Source organism: Podarcis bocagei, assembly GCF_964188305.1.
Source record: "Podarcis bocagei genome assembly, chromosome: 1".
Lineage (NCBI taxonomy): Eukaryota > Metazoa > Chordata > Lepidosauria > Squamata > Lacertidae > Podarcis > Podarcis bocagei.
The window spans coordinates 95,595,417-95,612,482 of NC_138125.1; the positions used below are offsets into that span (position 1 = coordinate 95,595,417).

Below are 17,066 nucleotides of genomic sequence, written 5' to 3' on the forward strand. Positions count from 1 at the left end.
AGTAGTTTTTTTACAATGGCACACATTACTGACCTGAATGGAGCAAGATTAGAATAAAACACAGAAAAACCAGAGTCTGTTATGATGTTACACTATCCAGTGTCACTCCGTCCTGCGTAAATATGTATGCATCTTTCCAACTAGTACTTATATGGAGTCTTTTGGGACAGAGTACTTATACTTCCAAGTGCTTCCATCATGTAATCCTGGCCTGGCTGAGCTACAGAGGCACCTTCCCCCACCCTCATAAAAATATTGATCTCCACTGTCTAAACGCATCATCTTGGGAGCCTTTAGGAGGCAGAAATTCACTCACTTGATATAGAAAGGGAAGGAAGTGAGTGGAAATGGGCAGAACAAGTGATGCAGAGTGTTGATGCCACAGGCAGCTCTTCTTATGAATTCTAAGCTGCAAAGCTGCTACCTTGGAAGTATCCTTTGGGGGGGGGAGTGACTTGTTGGAAACATGGTATTTTCGCTCCCTTTCTCTTTCCACTTCCTCTCTCACACAAACCTTTGCGGGCATCTTTAGAAATGGAACTTCAGGTCCTATTCTGGAAACTGTCAAGCCCCCTAATTATTGTTTGGAAACCAACTGATACAACAGTCTGCAACAATTACCAAAGTGACGTCTGTGGAGCCGCTCTCCTGCCGCCTCCCTCCACCTCTCGCTCTCTGAAATTCAACAGGAGCCAGTTCCCTGCCCTTTTCTTAGCTAGACACCCCCTCCCGTCGCTCTCCCTGGCTGCCCACCGTGGATTTCCTTGCACACCTGAACGTTGCCCAGCTCTTACACCCTCTTGTTTGCTTGTTACTCTTCCGGTTAAGTAGGAAAGGATTTTAATTGCTGCTTCTATAATGAGAGGGCAAGCGGAGGTGAATCATCAGAGGATGGAAAGGGTGGGGAGGGGGAGAGGAGCTTAGGTGGGCTAACGAAAGAAAGAGAAAGAAAGGCAGGCAGCGATGACAGGGAAGGTGGCCCGAGCGAACTAAGGGGATTGAGGCGAGGGGGAGAGAGAGAGAGAGAGAGAGGAAGCCCCTTTGATCTTCGCCCAGGGCACTTCCCCTCTCCCTCAAGCGCACGCGACCCTCTCTTTCCCTTGACGCGGCTCGTCGCCTCCCAGCTTTTCCTGCCTCCTTTCAGGAAGTCCTGCCAAAGCTGCTTTGCAACAATGAGGATTAAAAAAAGAGATGGGGGTGTTGTCGTGCGGGGGGACGGGTGGGTGGTAGCGGTGGCGCCCGGGGAAAACTGAGCTGTCATCTCTGTGTATATCCCTACCTCGGGTGGGTGGGTTTTTGTTTGTTTAGCTGGGTGGGTGGGGGGAGAGTATCACGCGTGGAACAAATAGGAGAAGGGGGATCGCCGGCAAAAGCTGAGGAGGAGGAGGAGGAGGAGGTGGGTGGGGGAGAGAGAGAGAGAACGATCAGAGAGCAGGTCTGAACAATAGAGAGGAGAGGGGGCGGGCGCAGCGTGAGGCGCTACTGGTGTGTGTGTGTGTGTGTGTACACGCCTTTGGGGTAAGAAGAAGAGGCGGAGGAGGCGGGGACCCCCCCCCCAGGACAGGCAGTAGCCGAAGATCCCAGCAGACCCCCTGGCAGGGATGGGGCTCGCCCGGGCTGGCTGCTGCTGAAGGCTCCTCCATCCCTCCCCTCCCTGCTTTCTCTTCCCTACACGCCCTCCCTCCCCTCCCCCTCCCTCCTCCTGGCCTGTGTGTGTGTGTGTGTGTCTCCTCTCTCTCTCTCTCTCTCGCCCCTCTCCTCTCCTCCTCCTCCTCCTCCTCCTCCCCAATTCACTGGATGTTACCCAGCCGCCGGGATCGTTGCTGTTGCTGCTGCCGTGCCTGCTGCTGCTGAGCCCCCTGCTTCTCCTCCCCGAGCCCAGCCATGAACCCCGCCGAGGGGGCAGCGGAGGAAGGGGCAGTTCCCGATTCCGAGGTGGATGCCTTTTTCCGAACAGGTAAAGAGCAGAGGGGCGGCGGCGGCGGCTGGTTGGGGAGACAGGCTGGGCTGCCAGCGCCCCGGCGAGACCTGGAGGCGAGATTTGGTGATGTGTGTGGTGTGTTTATATCTCGGGTGATGGTTTACGTTGCGGAGCGTGTGATGTTGGAGTCCCTTTGTTTTGAGGGAAGCAGGGGGAGGGTATTTTTTTTGGGGGGGGAGGGCTCCCCTAAGGAAAGGGATCCCCAATTGATCCCCCCCTCGGATTCATTGCCTCGTTTCCCGCCCTACATTGTTTCCCCACACCAGTAATTATTGGACAAAAATAAAAACCCACCACCACAAACCAAACCCACTTATCGTCTCCTCTGTATATATATCCCAACCCCCCCTGCCCTCCCCCCGCCGCTCCTCTGGCACGACAGACAGACACTTTCGAGGGAGAAGCCGCCGTCTCCAGGCACAACGATGCTTTTTGTGCGCTGGGCTTTGGGTTGTTTCCACGGATCTGGAAGGGGGGAAGGGGGCAAACTGTTGGCTGTCAGTCCGTTGTACGAGGCAAAGCAGACTGATGTTTCGCTCTCCATCCTGCTGGTTTCATCCCATATATATATGGGATGAAACCTATATATGTTGAGTTTCCTGGGCTTCATGGCTAGTGGTTCATCCGTATCATACAGCATATAACCCACAATGCTGCGTTTCGCTTTTCGCACAGGAACGGGGCGATCTTCGATCACTTTTGGGAAACCTGAGAGCAGGCTTGGTTGCAACCCATCCACTACACGCACACACCCCTCCAGATCGCCCGCTGTACTTCAGGCTCTTTAAAGCATCACGAAATCTCCCCCAACCTACAGCCTTAAGTCGAACGAGAGGCTGAATGATGGTGTGTGCCTGTTGTGTAGACTAGGAGAGATGCTGGCTTCTTAAATGCGCCTTTTAAGCTTGGCTGGTGTACAGGTTGGGTCTGGCGATGGAGCCAGAGGCTTAGATATTAGCCATCTTTGAGCTGCTGCCTCAATCTATGGTACCTCGCTGGATGAGTAAGGAGAGTGAGGATCGTGGGTGGGGAGGAGAGTATTCAGGGAGCATAATTAGTTATTGTGGAGCCTATTTGACCCCCCTCTCCACCTCCCTATTCTGCAGGTAACAAATCTGTGCTTTTAGTCAAGATGGCATGTTTGAAATTGCACCAAGGTCCCTATTTTTGTTTGCACATCTTAGTGCTATGTGTCTCCCTTTGATTATCCCTGATGAAATCTTTGCATAAACCCCCTCCTTGGCTCCAGGCTCCGCTTGTGCACTGTGTTAGCCAACCAACCAGTGTGTGTAGCTGTGGGTGTTTGCATTCATATGTGCGTGAAGACCTCGCTGGTGTGGATTTTTGGTTTTCAGCAAGGTATAGGCTTTTCTGCTGTGAACTTTCCAGGCAAAGTCTTTCAGTAGGTGATTTTAGAGGGCATGTCACGATGTAATTCAGTGTCCTGGGGATTGGTGTTTGCTCTCTGGTTTCAGAGGAGGGTACTAACATAACAGCAGAAGTTTGAATACAAGCAGCTGCGCCTACATCAGAAGAGAGCATGAGGGGGGAGGGGGTTGTGAAACTTGCATGTACACAGGAGAGCCCTATATGTTTGGTCTTAAATTCTGTTCTTAGCTCTGATGAAAGTTTAAGAAAAAAACCCCACCTCGCAGTCTTCCAGTGTTTTCCAATTCCACTAGCAGAACTTCCATGGGGAGGGGGAGAATTACAGGCAACTTGGCAGAGCCTTAATTAAGGATAGTAAAGGATTAAATGCTCCCTTTAGATGGAGGCTTGACCCTTCCAGACCGAGGCTGTTTTTTACTCCTGCAACTACAGCTGCTTTGCTTTTCCAGCTGCCTCTCTCTCCTGCTTTGGTTCAGCCCTGATCATCAGTCACGCGGAGTGTTCCTCCAGCCACAGCAGAACAATCGCATCATCGCCCAAACTTTTCAAGAAGTTTATTCCTGCAGATCCATGACAGGCCCCCTGGCTGCCCTCCATGGAAGGCTGCACCCCATTTATGTGAATATGCTTTGATCTCAGAGGATAAGTATAATAAGGTCTGGCTGTGTGTATATCTCAGGAGCCACACGGTGCTGATGGATATTTGCCTGTTGATACCTTAAGAAGGCTACAAGCAAAGCAATTATAGATTTCTCATAGCCCTCTGGTGTGCAAGTGCCTTTGGGCTGTGCATGGTTTAATGGACGCTATTAAAACAATTTTCTCTAGCCCAGCCACCCCCCACTCCATGCCTTTATTTCTACAGACTGTTGGCTTTTCATTCAAAAGTTATTTCTGAGTGTGTGTTTAGGTAACTACTCAGTGACACTTCTTCTGCAAGAAATGCTACTAAAAATAATGTTCTGATCAGATGTTTCCTTTTCTGACTGCTCTGCCAGAAATTCTATACCAAAATAATCTTGATTATAATCCTGTTTAGGTGCCCCATGGATTTCCTGGAAGGTTTCTTGGCATTCATATCCATTGATGTTTGAGAAGCTTCTCCTTCCATTGCACTTTTGTACATGCTCTGATTTAGTTTCACACAAGAATTTGTTATTAATTCATAGATGCAAAAAAGTATCATTTGTTTGTAATGATAAGTTAACAGGCAGACTTTTAAATTAATACAAAGAATTATGAACAACAGCAAGTGAGTGTGAAAGACAGATCTAGGCATTTGGCTGTGGGCCCAAGCATGGCAAAATCAAATCTCTTCTTATTGGAAAAAAATCCATTTATCTAGGGAGACTTCTTGTTCTGTTGGCTCTTTGCTTTGTGTATGCTTGTGTTCTGAGTGCTTAGAGTTGCCGTTCTCAGTGTTAATAGATACCAGAAAATGGAAGGGGGAGGAGATGCTAGCAGTCAACATAGTATTCAAGGACGTAACTCTAGTACAGAGAGCATTCATAAACAACCAAATGCTGTGTTTTAATCCAGAAACAATAACCTCTGCACTGAAAATTTCCACTGGTGCAATTAGAAAAGACTGTGGGCCATTGCTCTATAGCACCATAGTTAGTTTTTAAGTCTTTCCCTGAAGTCTTAGTTATAGTTTGCCAACTCTTTCATGATCAGGGACCACCTTGTTCTCCAGATAGTGCTCTGAGGGGTGGAAGGATATGTTGCTCTTGGAGATGCACAAGCATCCTACTCCTCCCCCAAAATGCACTTTTGTAAGTGCTCATATCAGATGCTTGTAAAGGTCCAAGGGTGCCCATGAAGTGCCCACCTCAAGCTCTTCCTCCCCCTTCCTCTGCTCCAAGCTGCAGAAACTTAACTTTGAGCTGGGAGAAAGCTGAAGTGGCAGGTAGTCCCAAGCCCCAGCAGAACATCTTTTCCTGCTGGGAATCTTAGTTTTGTAGTCCAAGTCACTGGGGTGTGTGTGTTTTATTGGGCCTTTGAAGTGCTTGCCACAGCATATTCTGCCACTTTTTACCTGTTCCGAAGAAAAGTTTATGGACTTTGGGGCAAGGAAAGCGAGAGGTGGCAGCAGCTTGCAGGCTCAAAGCAAGCACAGATTTGGTGGTCTTACTTAAAGAAGGCTTCTAACAGAAAGTTTCCCATTGGTGAAAGTGGACAGAGGAAAGTTTTCCTTCATCTCTCATAATAACAGAACCCAGCCACCCAGTAAAACTGAATGGTGGAAAATTCAGGACAGGCACGAAGGAACTTTTCCACACAAAACATGGTTCACATAGCAATGTGGAGTTTGCTACCACAAGATGTAGTAATGGCCAAGAACTTGGACAGCTTTAAAGTCGGATTAGACAAAGTCATGCAGGATCAAGCTATAATTGGCTAATAGTCATGATGGCTCTCTATAGCCTCTGGTATCAGAAGCAGTGCCTAAGAATACCAGTGTACAAGTGGGAGTGGGAGTGCTGTTGTGGACTTCCTGTAGACATCTGGTTGGCAACAGAGATAATGATGCTGGACTTGATGGGCCTTTGGTCTGATCCACCAGTCTTCTTTTTATGCTCTTAATTTATGGAGCACATGCACTCTGGCACAGTAAAAATTCAAACAAGTATGTACATTGACATATGTGAAATACAGAATTAGGGACATAACAGTGTAGCATGGAATATATTTAATTTGCACAATTTGAAAACCCGATTCTTTTCCTTCTGAGTGAAACTCTGGAAAAAAGGAAACTTTCCCCCCCTTACAAGTGAAGCATGTTATCAGACCCTTGATTAAAGTTTGGGAGAGACCAGATAAAATTACTTTTGGGGTCACATCTGGCACTATCTCTGCTAGCTGGCCAGTCCATAGGGGATGATGAAAAGACCAAGAAGGTGTAGCAACAAACAGCTTCCTTGTATCTCCTCAATGAGCCCATCTGAAGTACATTTTGTTGTTGCAGATTAATCCACTCACTGATTCTTTCAGTTGCCATTCTGGTCCAGGATATATTCTCAGCATAATTTATAGCCTGCTGCTTACTCATCAGTGCCAGATTAAACCCTGGGGAGGCCCCATGGCAGTCGAAATCTCTCCCCACCCTTGCAAATGTATCTCCTGATAAGTTTTTTATTTTACCAGCCAACAATTTTAATAAACCAAGAGGTGGTGCTCCTAAAAGGCATGGGGCTCATAGGCTGCTGGCTGCTCTGCCTTTTTGGTAATGTGGCTCTGTTACTCATTACACATAGTCACGAATAGAGCACTCTGAAATACTACATAAATGTAACATTCTCCACAGCCAGTGATATTGAAAGTCACCAATATATCTAGGAGAATCAACAGGATTGCAATCTCCTCCCTCTCTCTTTTCTGATCCTGGTCATCCACCACCAGGGTGACCAAGGCAGTTTCTATCCCATAGCTAGGCCAGAAACTGGACTGAAATGGATCCAGGTATTGAGTATTACCTATAATTCCATCTTTTCCAGCACCTTATTTTAAAAAGCGGTGCATTGTATACTGGAAAATAATGGCTCACATGAGCTGGACCTAATTTTTTAAGAGAATTAGAACCACCACTTCTTTCAAGACAGCAGGACCTTACTTTCTCTCAAGGAAACATTAACCACACCTAAGAATCAAGTTGATTGCCCACCTTTGACTGCTTTATGAGGGAAGTGTAAGGATCTAAAGAACATGTGAGAGCTGTCAAGCCTCCAAGCAATTTGTCCCTCAGTCTAGAAAAGCTAAGAAGTAGCCATCACAAGCTGACTGGATGGTGTTCTAGCTACATTAATTTCTGACTCAAACAACTGTAAAGTTCCATCGCTGTCACCTGACCCTTTTAACTGGAGTTTCAAGGATTCAATCTGGGACTTTGAACCTGTATGCAAAGCATGTGCTGTACTACTGAATGCTGATAGTCCCTTCCTAGTGACTTTCCAAGGTCCCTGGCAGAGGCCTTTTCTATACCGATCCTTTTGTCTAAACTGGAAATGCCAAGGAGCTTGTAGATGCAAGGCACATGCTCTATGAGCTACAGCCACCACCCATTAACTTTCCATTAGGCTTCCATAATGACTGTGTCACTCTTAAAAATAAATAAGTAGTTTAGCTGCCTTCTGATTTGCCAGTCTGAGAGTCACATTCACCCTGCATTCTCCCCTGTTGGCCTTAGCTAGAAACTGACCTGCAAGAGCTGCTGTTTAGTGTTGTTCTGGGTTCCCACTGTGCAGTACTAGGAGGGCCCTCAAGAGCCCTGTTATCCAGCTCTACCTGGCAGTAGGGTGATATCTTACGTATGGCAAAAAAAGAGAGAGAAAATGAATAATAAAAAGAGAACTGAAGCAGCACAGATTTCTGTAAAATTGACATGCTCTAAATTCAGGGTTTCACAAAGTTGGGTATCCAGCTGTTTTTGGACTACAGTTCCCATCACCCCGACCACTGGTCCTTCTAACTAGGGATGATGGAAGTTGTAGTCCAGCAATAGCTGGAGACCCAAGTTTGGGAAACCCTATGTCTAATTTAGATGTACAAATTTGGAAATAACAGTTATACTTTCAGTAGAAATATAGTACATCTCGCCATAGTGGGGAAGCCTGTGACCTGGTTGCCAGCTCAGTCTTGACAGTCAACTTCAGCATCCTATTGCCCTCAGTGACTAACCAGATGCCCATGGGAAGCCCATAAGCAGGACTTGAGTGCAATAGCCCTTTCCCACTGTTGTTCTACAACAACAACAACAACAACAACAACTGGTATTCAGAAGCAAGGTACCTTTGATTCTGGAAGTAGTATATAAGCATAATGATTAGTAGCTATTGATAGCCTTATCCCCTATGAAATTTAACAGCATGTGGCCCCATGTTCCACCACTTGCTGACCACTTAAAATTATATTTTTGCATGTGTTTAATTCTGCTTTTTATTCACAAGACGTAGAAGAATTGAAGCTTGGGTATATAAGGATATATTAACCACACTCTTTTTATGTGAGTTTTAGGTTTTCCAGTTGTTTTGGCTGTTCCCTAGGCGTCTTGGATTAATAGGGGTTGTATATAGTTTCCCATTTGTGAAACAAAATATAAATTACTTTGTTGACTGTACCAAAAAGGAAGTTGTGTGTATACATTAAAAAAAGGAGGGTGGCCTTTCTAGCAATACTTTTTACTACAATAAAAGATCTGTGGGGAAATATATTTTTCTGTGTATTTCAAGAATTCCTTAACAACACCTTGGTGAAAACAGACAAAGGAATCCTTTGTCTAAATTAAATATTTATAAAGGAGAAGTGACAGAACAATACAATGCAAATTCCCAAATGCCAGGAAAGAGCAATTATTAGTTCTATCCATACAGAGTGGGGGGGAGGGTATTGATTTCTAAAATTACTATTCTATTGTGTAGCTTGAACATTGGTTATATTTAATATGGTAGGATATGTTATCTGTTCCTGATATCCTTCTACTTTTTTTTAAAAAAAGGCAATGAATTACTCTGTTTCTGTGGCTCCCTCTCTCCTTTCCATCTACTGGTGTGTCAGACTTTTGTTATTGCTCATTTGTGCACAAGTGACTGGCAGTTCTATCACTAAACAAGTTAAAAATGAATGATTGGCAGTGGACAAGCTGTTTGATCAATAGAGGCTCTTGAAATTATGTCTGCAAAGGAGTTCCTTGAGGCTGAGGAACTATACGGCTTTTAATAGGACATAGACATTGAATCAATCTGTTTGTCTCCGTTGGTAGACAATGCTTTTCATGATGTCTTTACTTTCTTGCTTTCAGACTTCATAAATGGTCAACCTCCATGATGTGCATAAATCAATGAGGCTGAGATGCAGAGTAGATTGTCATAATTTGCCAAGGAATCCCAATGTTGACTTTAACATTGTGGCAGTTTTGTCCTACCAGATTACTAGTCAGGAGCAGATACTGCCTGCTGTAGCTGGAAAAAAATGATGGTTGTTTGTTGTCATCTGGGTATATAGCTAACATGCATTAATTCAAGGTTAATCATAGAATTGTACAGTTGGAAGTGACCCCAAATGTCATTTAGTGTGACCCCCTGCAATACAGGAATCTCAACTAAAGCATCCATGACAGATGGCCATCCAACCTCTGCTTAAAAACCTCCAAGGAAGGAAAGTCCACCAGCTCTCGTGGAAGTCTGTTCCACTGTCAAGCAGCTCATACTGTCGGAAAGTTATTCCTGATGTTTAGGTCAGGGGATGGTATTCTTATTTGTCAGCATTACACTGGAAGGTGGTTGAATGCTATCACTGAGGATGAATGTGGGTAATAATTTACAAAAAAGGGGGGATTAGATATGAAACCTGCCAGTGCCCCCCTTTTACTAGGTGACTGAGCATGGTCAATGAATATGCATACCAATGATAATGGGATCTTGTAGAAGAACCTCTCACCATCAATATATGTTAAATTGCAGATTGTCTGCTGACAAGACCATGTGCATACAGCAGTATTAACAACAACAGCAATAACATAATTTATTACCATCCCTGAAGGTGATGGAGTGGGTCACAATTTAAAATACATTAAAAACAGTATAAAACAAACTACAATCACTAGAATAGGGTGAATCCTAAAAATGCACATCTCAAATCAAATTCGTCAAGAACATAATAGCTACCACTAGCTGTTTCTCACCATGGAGGGATATAGGAACACATTTTAAAGTGTAAGTTTGGTTTTCAGTGGAGAAATGGTTGCACACCTTTCAAGAGAGAGGACCCATTGTAGGGAAATTTGGGACAGGTGTGTGGGGCCTCTTGCAAGCACCTAGGAGCCATGATGAAGTATTTTGTTGCTTCAGCTGCTATGACTTATAGTTCCAATGAAGTTTCAGTATAGATACAGAGCTGCAATTTTACCAAAGTACTATGACACATGCTTGTACAGTAACCATTGCTATTTATGAACATATGAAAGGAAAATACTTTTGGAGGGCTAGGGTTTATTAACCCAATTTCCCCTGTAATTTATTACTTGAAACATCAGCACGGCTGAGGGCCAAATAAGAAGCATTTGTGCCCATATTTTATTTGGATGAAGGTCCTGCATTCAATACTATGGTGAATAAACAATTCTCTTGTTCTGTAGTATGGAGCAGACCAGTATGAAACCTCATGGAATTCAGTGTTTTACTAGAGAGTGGTCTTGAAAGTGGAACATTCCAAAAAACCTCTTCAGCAAAGGAAGGAAAGTGAGCAAACAGATCAAACTAAAATGTTATGTTTTACTAAATGTAACTATAAAATGTAATGATGGAACTGTGTTTTTCTAGTCACCTCCATGCCAGGATTCATAGAGGGTGCTATCCAGCCTCCTGTCAGTTTCAGGCTGGAATCCTTTGTGTGCTTACCTGAGAGTTGTTGGCATCCCTCTGTCCTGAGAGACAATGGCGTGTGCCTCTGGGGGCGAAGTCAAACTGCTGGAGAATCACAGCACTTGCTATGGCTGCAGAGACCAGTAAATCATAACTGCTGCCTCCTGTGTTGTTATTGCTGTGTTAGCAGCACTGGTGACCTCTCTGGGGCGCAAGCCTGGGCAGTGTGTATGGAGATCCTGAGCTACCCAGACAACTATACTCCTCTCTCAGCCCTGCTGGTGTGGTCCAAAGGAAAGCAGCAGCATTCGAGACCAGCTTGGCTGCAGGAGTTGCCTGAGTTACCTGAGAGTAAGCCTCATTGAACTCTGTGGAACTTACATCTGTGTAGCTATGTAAAGGCTCATGGTGCTGGCCATTCATCTACCCCCTCTTATTGGAGAAAATGAGCTATTGAAGTTGGACTCTGTAAGCACAGTAATTGAGGCAAGAGCTCAGGGATGGCTTCCTAAACATTTCCCAGAAAAGACTTGTGCCCTGTGGCAGGGAAACCTTCATTCAAGTACCATCTGCAGTTTCAAACATTAGGTGGATAGATTTGCTCTCCAGTTCTACCTGTGGAATATGTCTATTGGCAGAGATATTCCTATTCAGTCAAGGTAGCTTTGATCCTAACTTGGCTCAAATGTGGCAACATCAGGCATGTAGAGATCTACTCCTTTTATCTCTGCATCTGACACTTGCAGATAAGAAGTTGCCTGTAATACAAAAACTGAAAATCTCTTTCTTCAGTTTTTGTGCAACTTTTTCTTTTATTTCAGCCGTGGAATAAAGCTGCTGTAATTAGGCATACTGTGCTTTTTTACTCTCATCATGCTTGGCTGAGGATAATGAGAGAAAATTATCTTTAATAATAGCAATTGGTGAGTTGGAGTGCTGTGGTCATTTATATTGCAGAAACAGTCTTTGGTGGGCATGTGTATGGAGGGAAGAGACGTAGGCTTTGCCTCAAAGTGTGAATCAAACAATATTCCTGTAACATGAATATCAGTAGGATGTGGATAGAGTTCCTAACTGGCCCAACTGCTGTGTTTTAAACAGCAGCCTAGCAGAGAAATTCATCATGAGAAAACGTCCATGTCGTTTTCTCCCTCCATGTCAGTAAAATATTCACATGTTTAATTTTACATATCAAGATGTGGGGCAGGGAGTTTCAGGGTCAGTACTCGAGGTGCAGTCCACCTGAAATCCTGAATAATGTGATATATTTCTGCTACTATTCCATGCTTTCCGGAAAATGCCAGGTAAGGCTTTCCAGGAATGTTCTGGTCATATGCCGTGCTGGCACAATGGAGATCGTGGACTCCATATCTAGGATTAGAATCCCCATGCTCACATTGCCATTTGGATGTTCTTAATTAGATGACTCTTCAAGCTTTTATTTTATTTTGAAGTCTCTCTGTCTACATTATTAGCTCCTGCACATCTAGCTAGCATGAGAAAGTGAAAGGAAGTATCATCACATAGCAAGTGAATGACCAAGCTGAAAGTTCTCTGTGGTGGTTCGCAGGAGGGTCAGATAAACTTAGCATGCAATGACAGGAGGATTGCCAAACACATGGCAATCCACAACACATGGTTAGTGGTGGGCTGGCATTGATTTGCAGTTTCACAAGTTATGCAGGCGCACTGTGTAGCTTGTATGTCTTTAGTCAGGAATGGTATGGTCCTGGATAAACCAGCACTAATAATAATTGTGATGCAGTGAGATGTGAAATCTATGATTGCATCCAGGGGCAGTGCAGATTGCACAAACTGTTTGCACACAGTTGTGCCCATCTGATGCCAGTCTTGCAGTGCAGCACTAATCAAACAGCTGCATCTGATGTCTAATGGACTCATGGCTTTCCATGGCTTTGTGCTAGTGCAACAAAAGTCTACCCTGAGCTATCCTGCTAAGAAGTAGTATGTCAGAAAATGCTGTGTTCCTTTATGAATTAAAAAAAGATTATATACTTGAATACACACACACACACTTGCCCTGTAGGAGAATGGCTCAGGCCTAGTGTGATGCTACTCCTTGTATATTCCAGATATAATATCTTGAATTAAAAACTAAATGGTAAAGAGATCCCCGTGGAATCCCCATATGTGCAAGAGAAAGGAATCTGACCTGATGTGGTTTAGCTGCTGAAAATAGAATATGCACTGTTAAATATGACTTGGTGATATTCTATGGAGTTGTTGGCACAGATCCTGAGTCCTAGAGTGTCCTGTGGCACTCCTGCTGTTATAATCAGAATTGGCAGCCTACATGCGGACAGCAGCATCGACAGAGAACAATGGTGCCTGATTCTTATTTGTCAGCTTGGACAAAGGGCCTGCTGATGGGTTATGGTGGAAGGGAGAGCATTTCTTTTGTATGATGATACCAGCATGGCAGATGGCTAATTGGACATGATAAACCACTGGGGCAACTAAAAAATGGGATGAGGGGAGGGTGAAAAATGGAGGTCTGTGGGGATTATCAACTCCTGCTCTGACATGTTAAAGAAAAGGAGGAAATTCTCAGTCAAAGCAGTTGACATTAACTTTTTGTTGGGGGGGTGTATTGTTGTCGCTTGACCATATGTCATCCAGAAAAGGATGGGGAATTGCCTATTGAACTCCTTACTCAGCCTAGCTAACGTGAAAGCGTATTTCATTAGCTGCAAGCAAATCATATTACTGGATGAAAAGGTAAGGAAAGAACATTGTCCCCAGAGATGCCAGTTCAGCTCTTAGTAAAATTAGCAGATCACAGTCTTGTCAGAGAAACGTTCAAGTGTTGCACCAAAGAGGACCTAGATGGGGTAGGGGTTGGGGAAAGGACATTGTTGTGCTGGCAATTTCAGTAAAAATAGGGATGAAATCTCTGCCAAAGTCTGAACATTTGATCTGGGTGCAAAAACAAAATAAAAGCATTGATAAAATCAAGGAAGAATTTATATGACCAGCCAGTGCATCTATATATTTCTCACTCATTAAGTTTAGGTTATCAAACCAGGTTTTCAGAGCAGGCCTTAAACTGCCAGGCCTATTTGCTGTGCTAATGATTAATTTATTTGAAATTATGAACTGTCAGGGTTAATCTTGAATTTGTTAAATCTAAGTCATACAGAAATTAATGTTGCTAGGTTCTTGAAGCTGAGAGGAAGACTAGTATATTCAGAGGAATCCTGCCTGTCTCAATTATGAGATGATCTTCTTGATTTCCATGTTGGCAGTAAAGAAGCACTGTAATATAATGTGAAAGCAATTACATCTATTCCTTGTATTAAACAAGTGTATGGACCCTCTGTTGCAGGGGATGAAGTTTGCAGTGTCAGTTGTGTGACTGTAGCTGAGATAACGGCACGGATCAACTTGTGACTGTAGTTGGGTTTCTTGGGTGGTGTAACGGCAGGGACAGATGGGGAGCAGGACTTAAGGGTCACTAACATACAGTAAACCTGTGGCTCAGACAAGAACTGGAAGGGGTGGGAGGCTGGGAATTATTTATTTGCTATTGGTTCAGGAGGAAGCAATGACCAGGATAGTATGGTGTGTCTAGAAAGTAGCTTAGGAATAGTGCATTCTGTGGGTGTTTCCCTCCCACGATTGCAAAACTGAGAAAATATTGCATTGTCAAGGGGAGTGAGTAAATTTGCTTTGTTCAAGACTACAAAGTTTTAACCGCGAACCATCTGCAGGTGAAAAGATGGCAAAAAGTCTGCAATGTACCAATCAACCAGTGCATTTCCATAAAGGGTCTACTGAACTTTACCTACTGTTAGCTTCCATATAGATAGAAGGAATAAGAACAAAAGTGGTGAAGTAGGCCTGTCTGAGCCACAAGTAGCCCATACCATGTAATGTTCTGATATGTGCTTGCCATGCCCTTTTGCAGTCCCAGCAAGAAAACAAAATCCCCAAGAGATTCTCTGGTGGGCTACATTGTACATACTTGATGAACTGCATTCAGCTGGCAAGTCACAAATTGTGTGGATCTAATCTAAGCTATTTCTCAAATTCATACCTTTCAGTGAGTCGGAGGGGGAAACAGACTTGCTTGAAAGGTCCGCATTCTCCTAGATAACCAACATTTAGAAACATGCAATTTCAATGAATACTAGACAGGATACGTTTACCCACCTACTCAGTCTGCAGTCATATATGCATCTACTCAGAAGTAAGTTCTGGTGAGTTCAATAGGACTTATTCTCAGGTGAGTATAGATAGGACTGCAATGTTAGAAACTTATGGAGCTGATGGGAGTTGCAGTCTAGCAATATCTGGAGGGCTACAGGTCCCCAACCCCTGTGCTAGAGGCTTTTCTGGTAAAGACATGAATTTTGAAGAATGGCAATGATAGTGGCTCTCCCATACAAAAAGTTTTAACACAGCATCCCCTACCCTGGAACCCTTCAGATGTTTGGGGCTATGGTTCCCATCAGCCCCAACCAGCATAGCCATTGGTGTCGGAAGCTGCCGTCCAACAACATCTGGAGGGCACCAGGTTGGGAAAGGCTTCTGTAGGGTAAGATGGGGACTGAATATTAGGGATTGTGATTTTCCAAGGTTGAGAATATAGGAGTGTATGCATATGGTAGAGAGGAACTGGGAGCTAAGACAACTGAGGAGATTGTACTATGCTTAATATATGTTCTGATTGTAGTCATTGCCTCCTATTCAGAGGGATATATCATAAAACAGCTGGCCCTTTTGGAAATATCTACTGTTGCCTTCATGGCAATTTAAACTGCTTGCTTCATCTTTGAAAAGTGGAGCAGGGAGCTCAGAGAACGCTGCTAATAGACTCCATCTGAAGCATTTGGATAAATTCAATCCGAAGGAGCAAGTCAAGCCTAACGGGTGTGAAGTAATGATCTCGTGAGCTTTGAAAGCCTGGACTGACAGCATTTCTACTGGGAAGCAAGGCTGAGCAACCAATTGCAGAAGCCTATTTGGGTATACTTTGCCTCATTCTCCAGATTTTTCTTTTGAACTTTTAAGAGAGAGAGAGAGGGAGTGTCTGCTGTAATTTTATTTTTTAGGGGAGCAGCTGCTTTAGGTACTTCAAAAAGCTGATGCTAGAAATAAAGAAGCAGCACGAATGGATGAGTTATTTTATATCTCTGTGTTGCCCTTTAAACAATAAAGCCAGTGTTACCGATATAATCCAATCATCCTTTTGTACACACTAGAGTCTGGTTTTTCCAAGTTTCTGATAGCTAAGGAAAACTCCCTCCCTGCCTCCAGAATTAAAATTGGAGACATATTCCAGTCTTGCAGCTGAAAAGGAGTATCTGCACGAGTCACTGATCTGGGGATGCCTCCTGATTGGGCAAAGGCCCTCAGCCAAGAGAAGTGACTTTATGCATACTAAGTCAGAGCACCAGCTCAGTTTGCACACTATTGCTACTCAAGACAGCAGCCATTTCCAGCCCTACCTGAAGGTGTCAGGGATTGATGTTGGGACTTTCTGCATGCAAACACATATACCGTATTTTTTGCACCATAACACTCACTTTTTTCCTCCTAGAAAGTAAGGGGAAATGTCTGTGCGTGTTATGGAGGAAATGCCTACGGGTGGCATGCCTACGGATTTTCCTCCTCTAAAAACTACGTGCGTGTTATGGTCGGGTGCGTGTTATAGAGCGAAAAATACGGTACTTTGCCTCTGAGCTGTGACTCTTCCCCTTTCACAGTAAGTGACTGTATATTAGGTCAGTCTGTCCATCTGTCTACACTGAATGTCACATGGAAGATGGAGCAAGCTTGTTTTCTCCAGCTCGGGAGGCTAGGACCTGAACCAATGGCTTCGAGTTACAAGAAAGGAGATTTCAACTAAACGTCAGAAAGAACTTTGTGACAGTAAGAGCTGTTGCCGCCTGGAACAGGCAACTTCATCTGAGAATGAGACATTGTACTACATCTCTGCAACAGGAGTTGCTCATTTTTTTATTTCTCATAGAAACATTTTAATACCACCCTTTGGACCTAATGAGGACCACCAAGGTGTTTTACAATAAGAATTTAATACACTTAAAAGCAAAGCATTAAAACATAAGAGTAAGATATTTTAAAAAACAGACATTGCTGGCAAGCTTAAGATCCACTACAGGCCTGGTGGAATAAAACATCTTAAGCGCTTCCTTAAAAGACAACAGAGAAGGACCAAAATTTTGAATGACCCAGTCCCACTTGATCACAGTTACATAGCAGGATTTCCTGCTTCCAATGGGGATTAACTGGAAGACAGCAAGGCCAGAACCATCATGTTGTGGGCAGGGCTGGTGTCAGGGGTAGGTATTGTC

General features: G+C 44.1%; 1 protein-coding gene across 14 annotated transcripts in view; it reads left to right on the forward strand.

Moving 5' to 3' along the window:
* The window catches only part of KALRN (kalirin RhoGEF kinase), a 501,553-nt gene that overhangs the window by 23,491 nt on the left and 460,996 nt on the right, over positions 1-17,066 (forward strand). For 3 of the 14 annotated variants that reach the window (XM_081188036.1, XM_081188037.1, XM_081188038.1), the window contains exon 1: positions 1,766-1,957. The exons of 10 other annotated variants lie outside the window; for them this stretch is intronic. In XM_081188036.1, coding sequence (XP_081044162.1) covers positions 1,885-1,957 — 73 coding nt within the window. In that variant the 5' untranslated portion in view covers positions 1,766-1,884. Of the gene's footprint in view, positions 1-1,764; positions 1,958-17,066 lie in introns of those variants that run through there. One more of the 14 variants, XM_081188030.1, reaches the window with a different exon arrangement.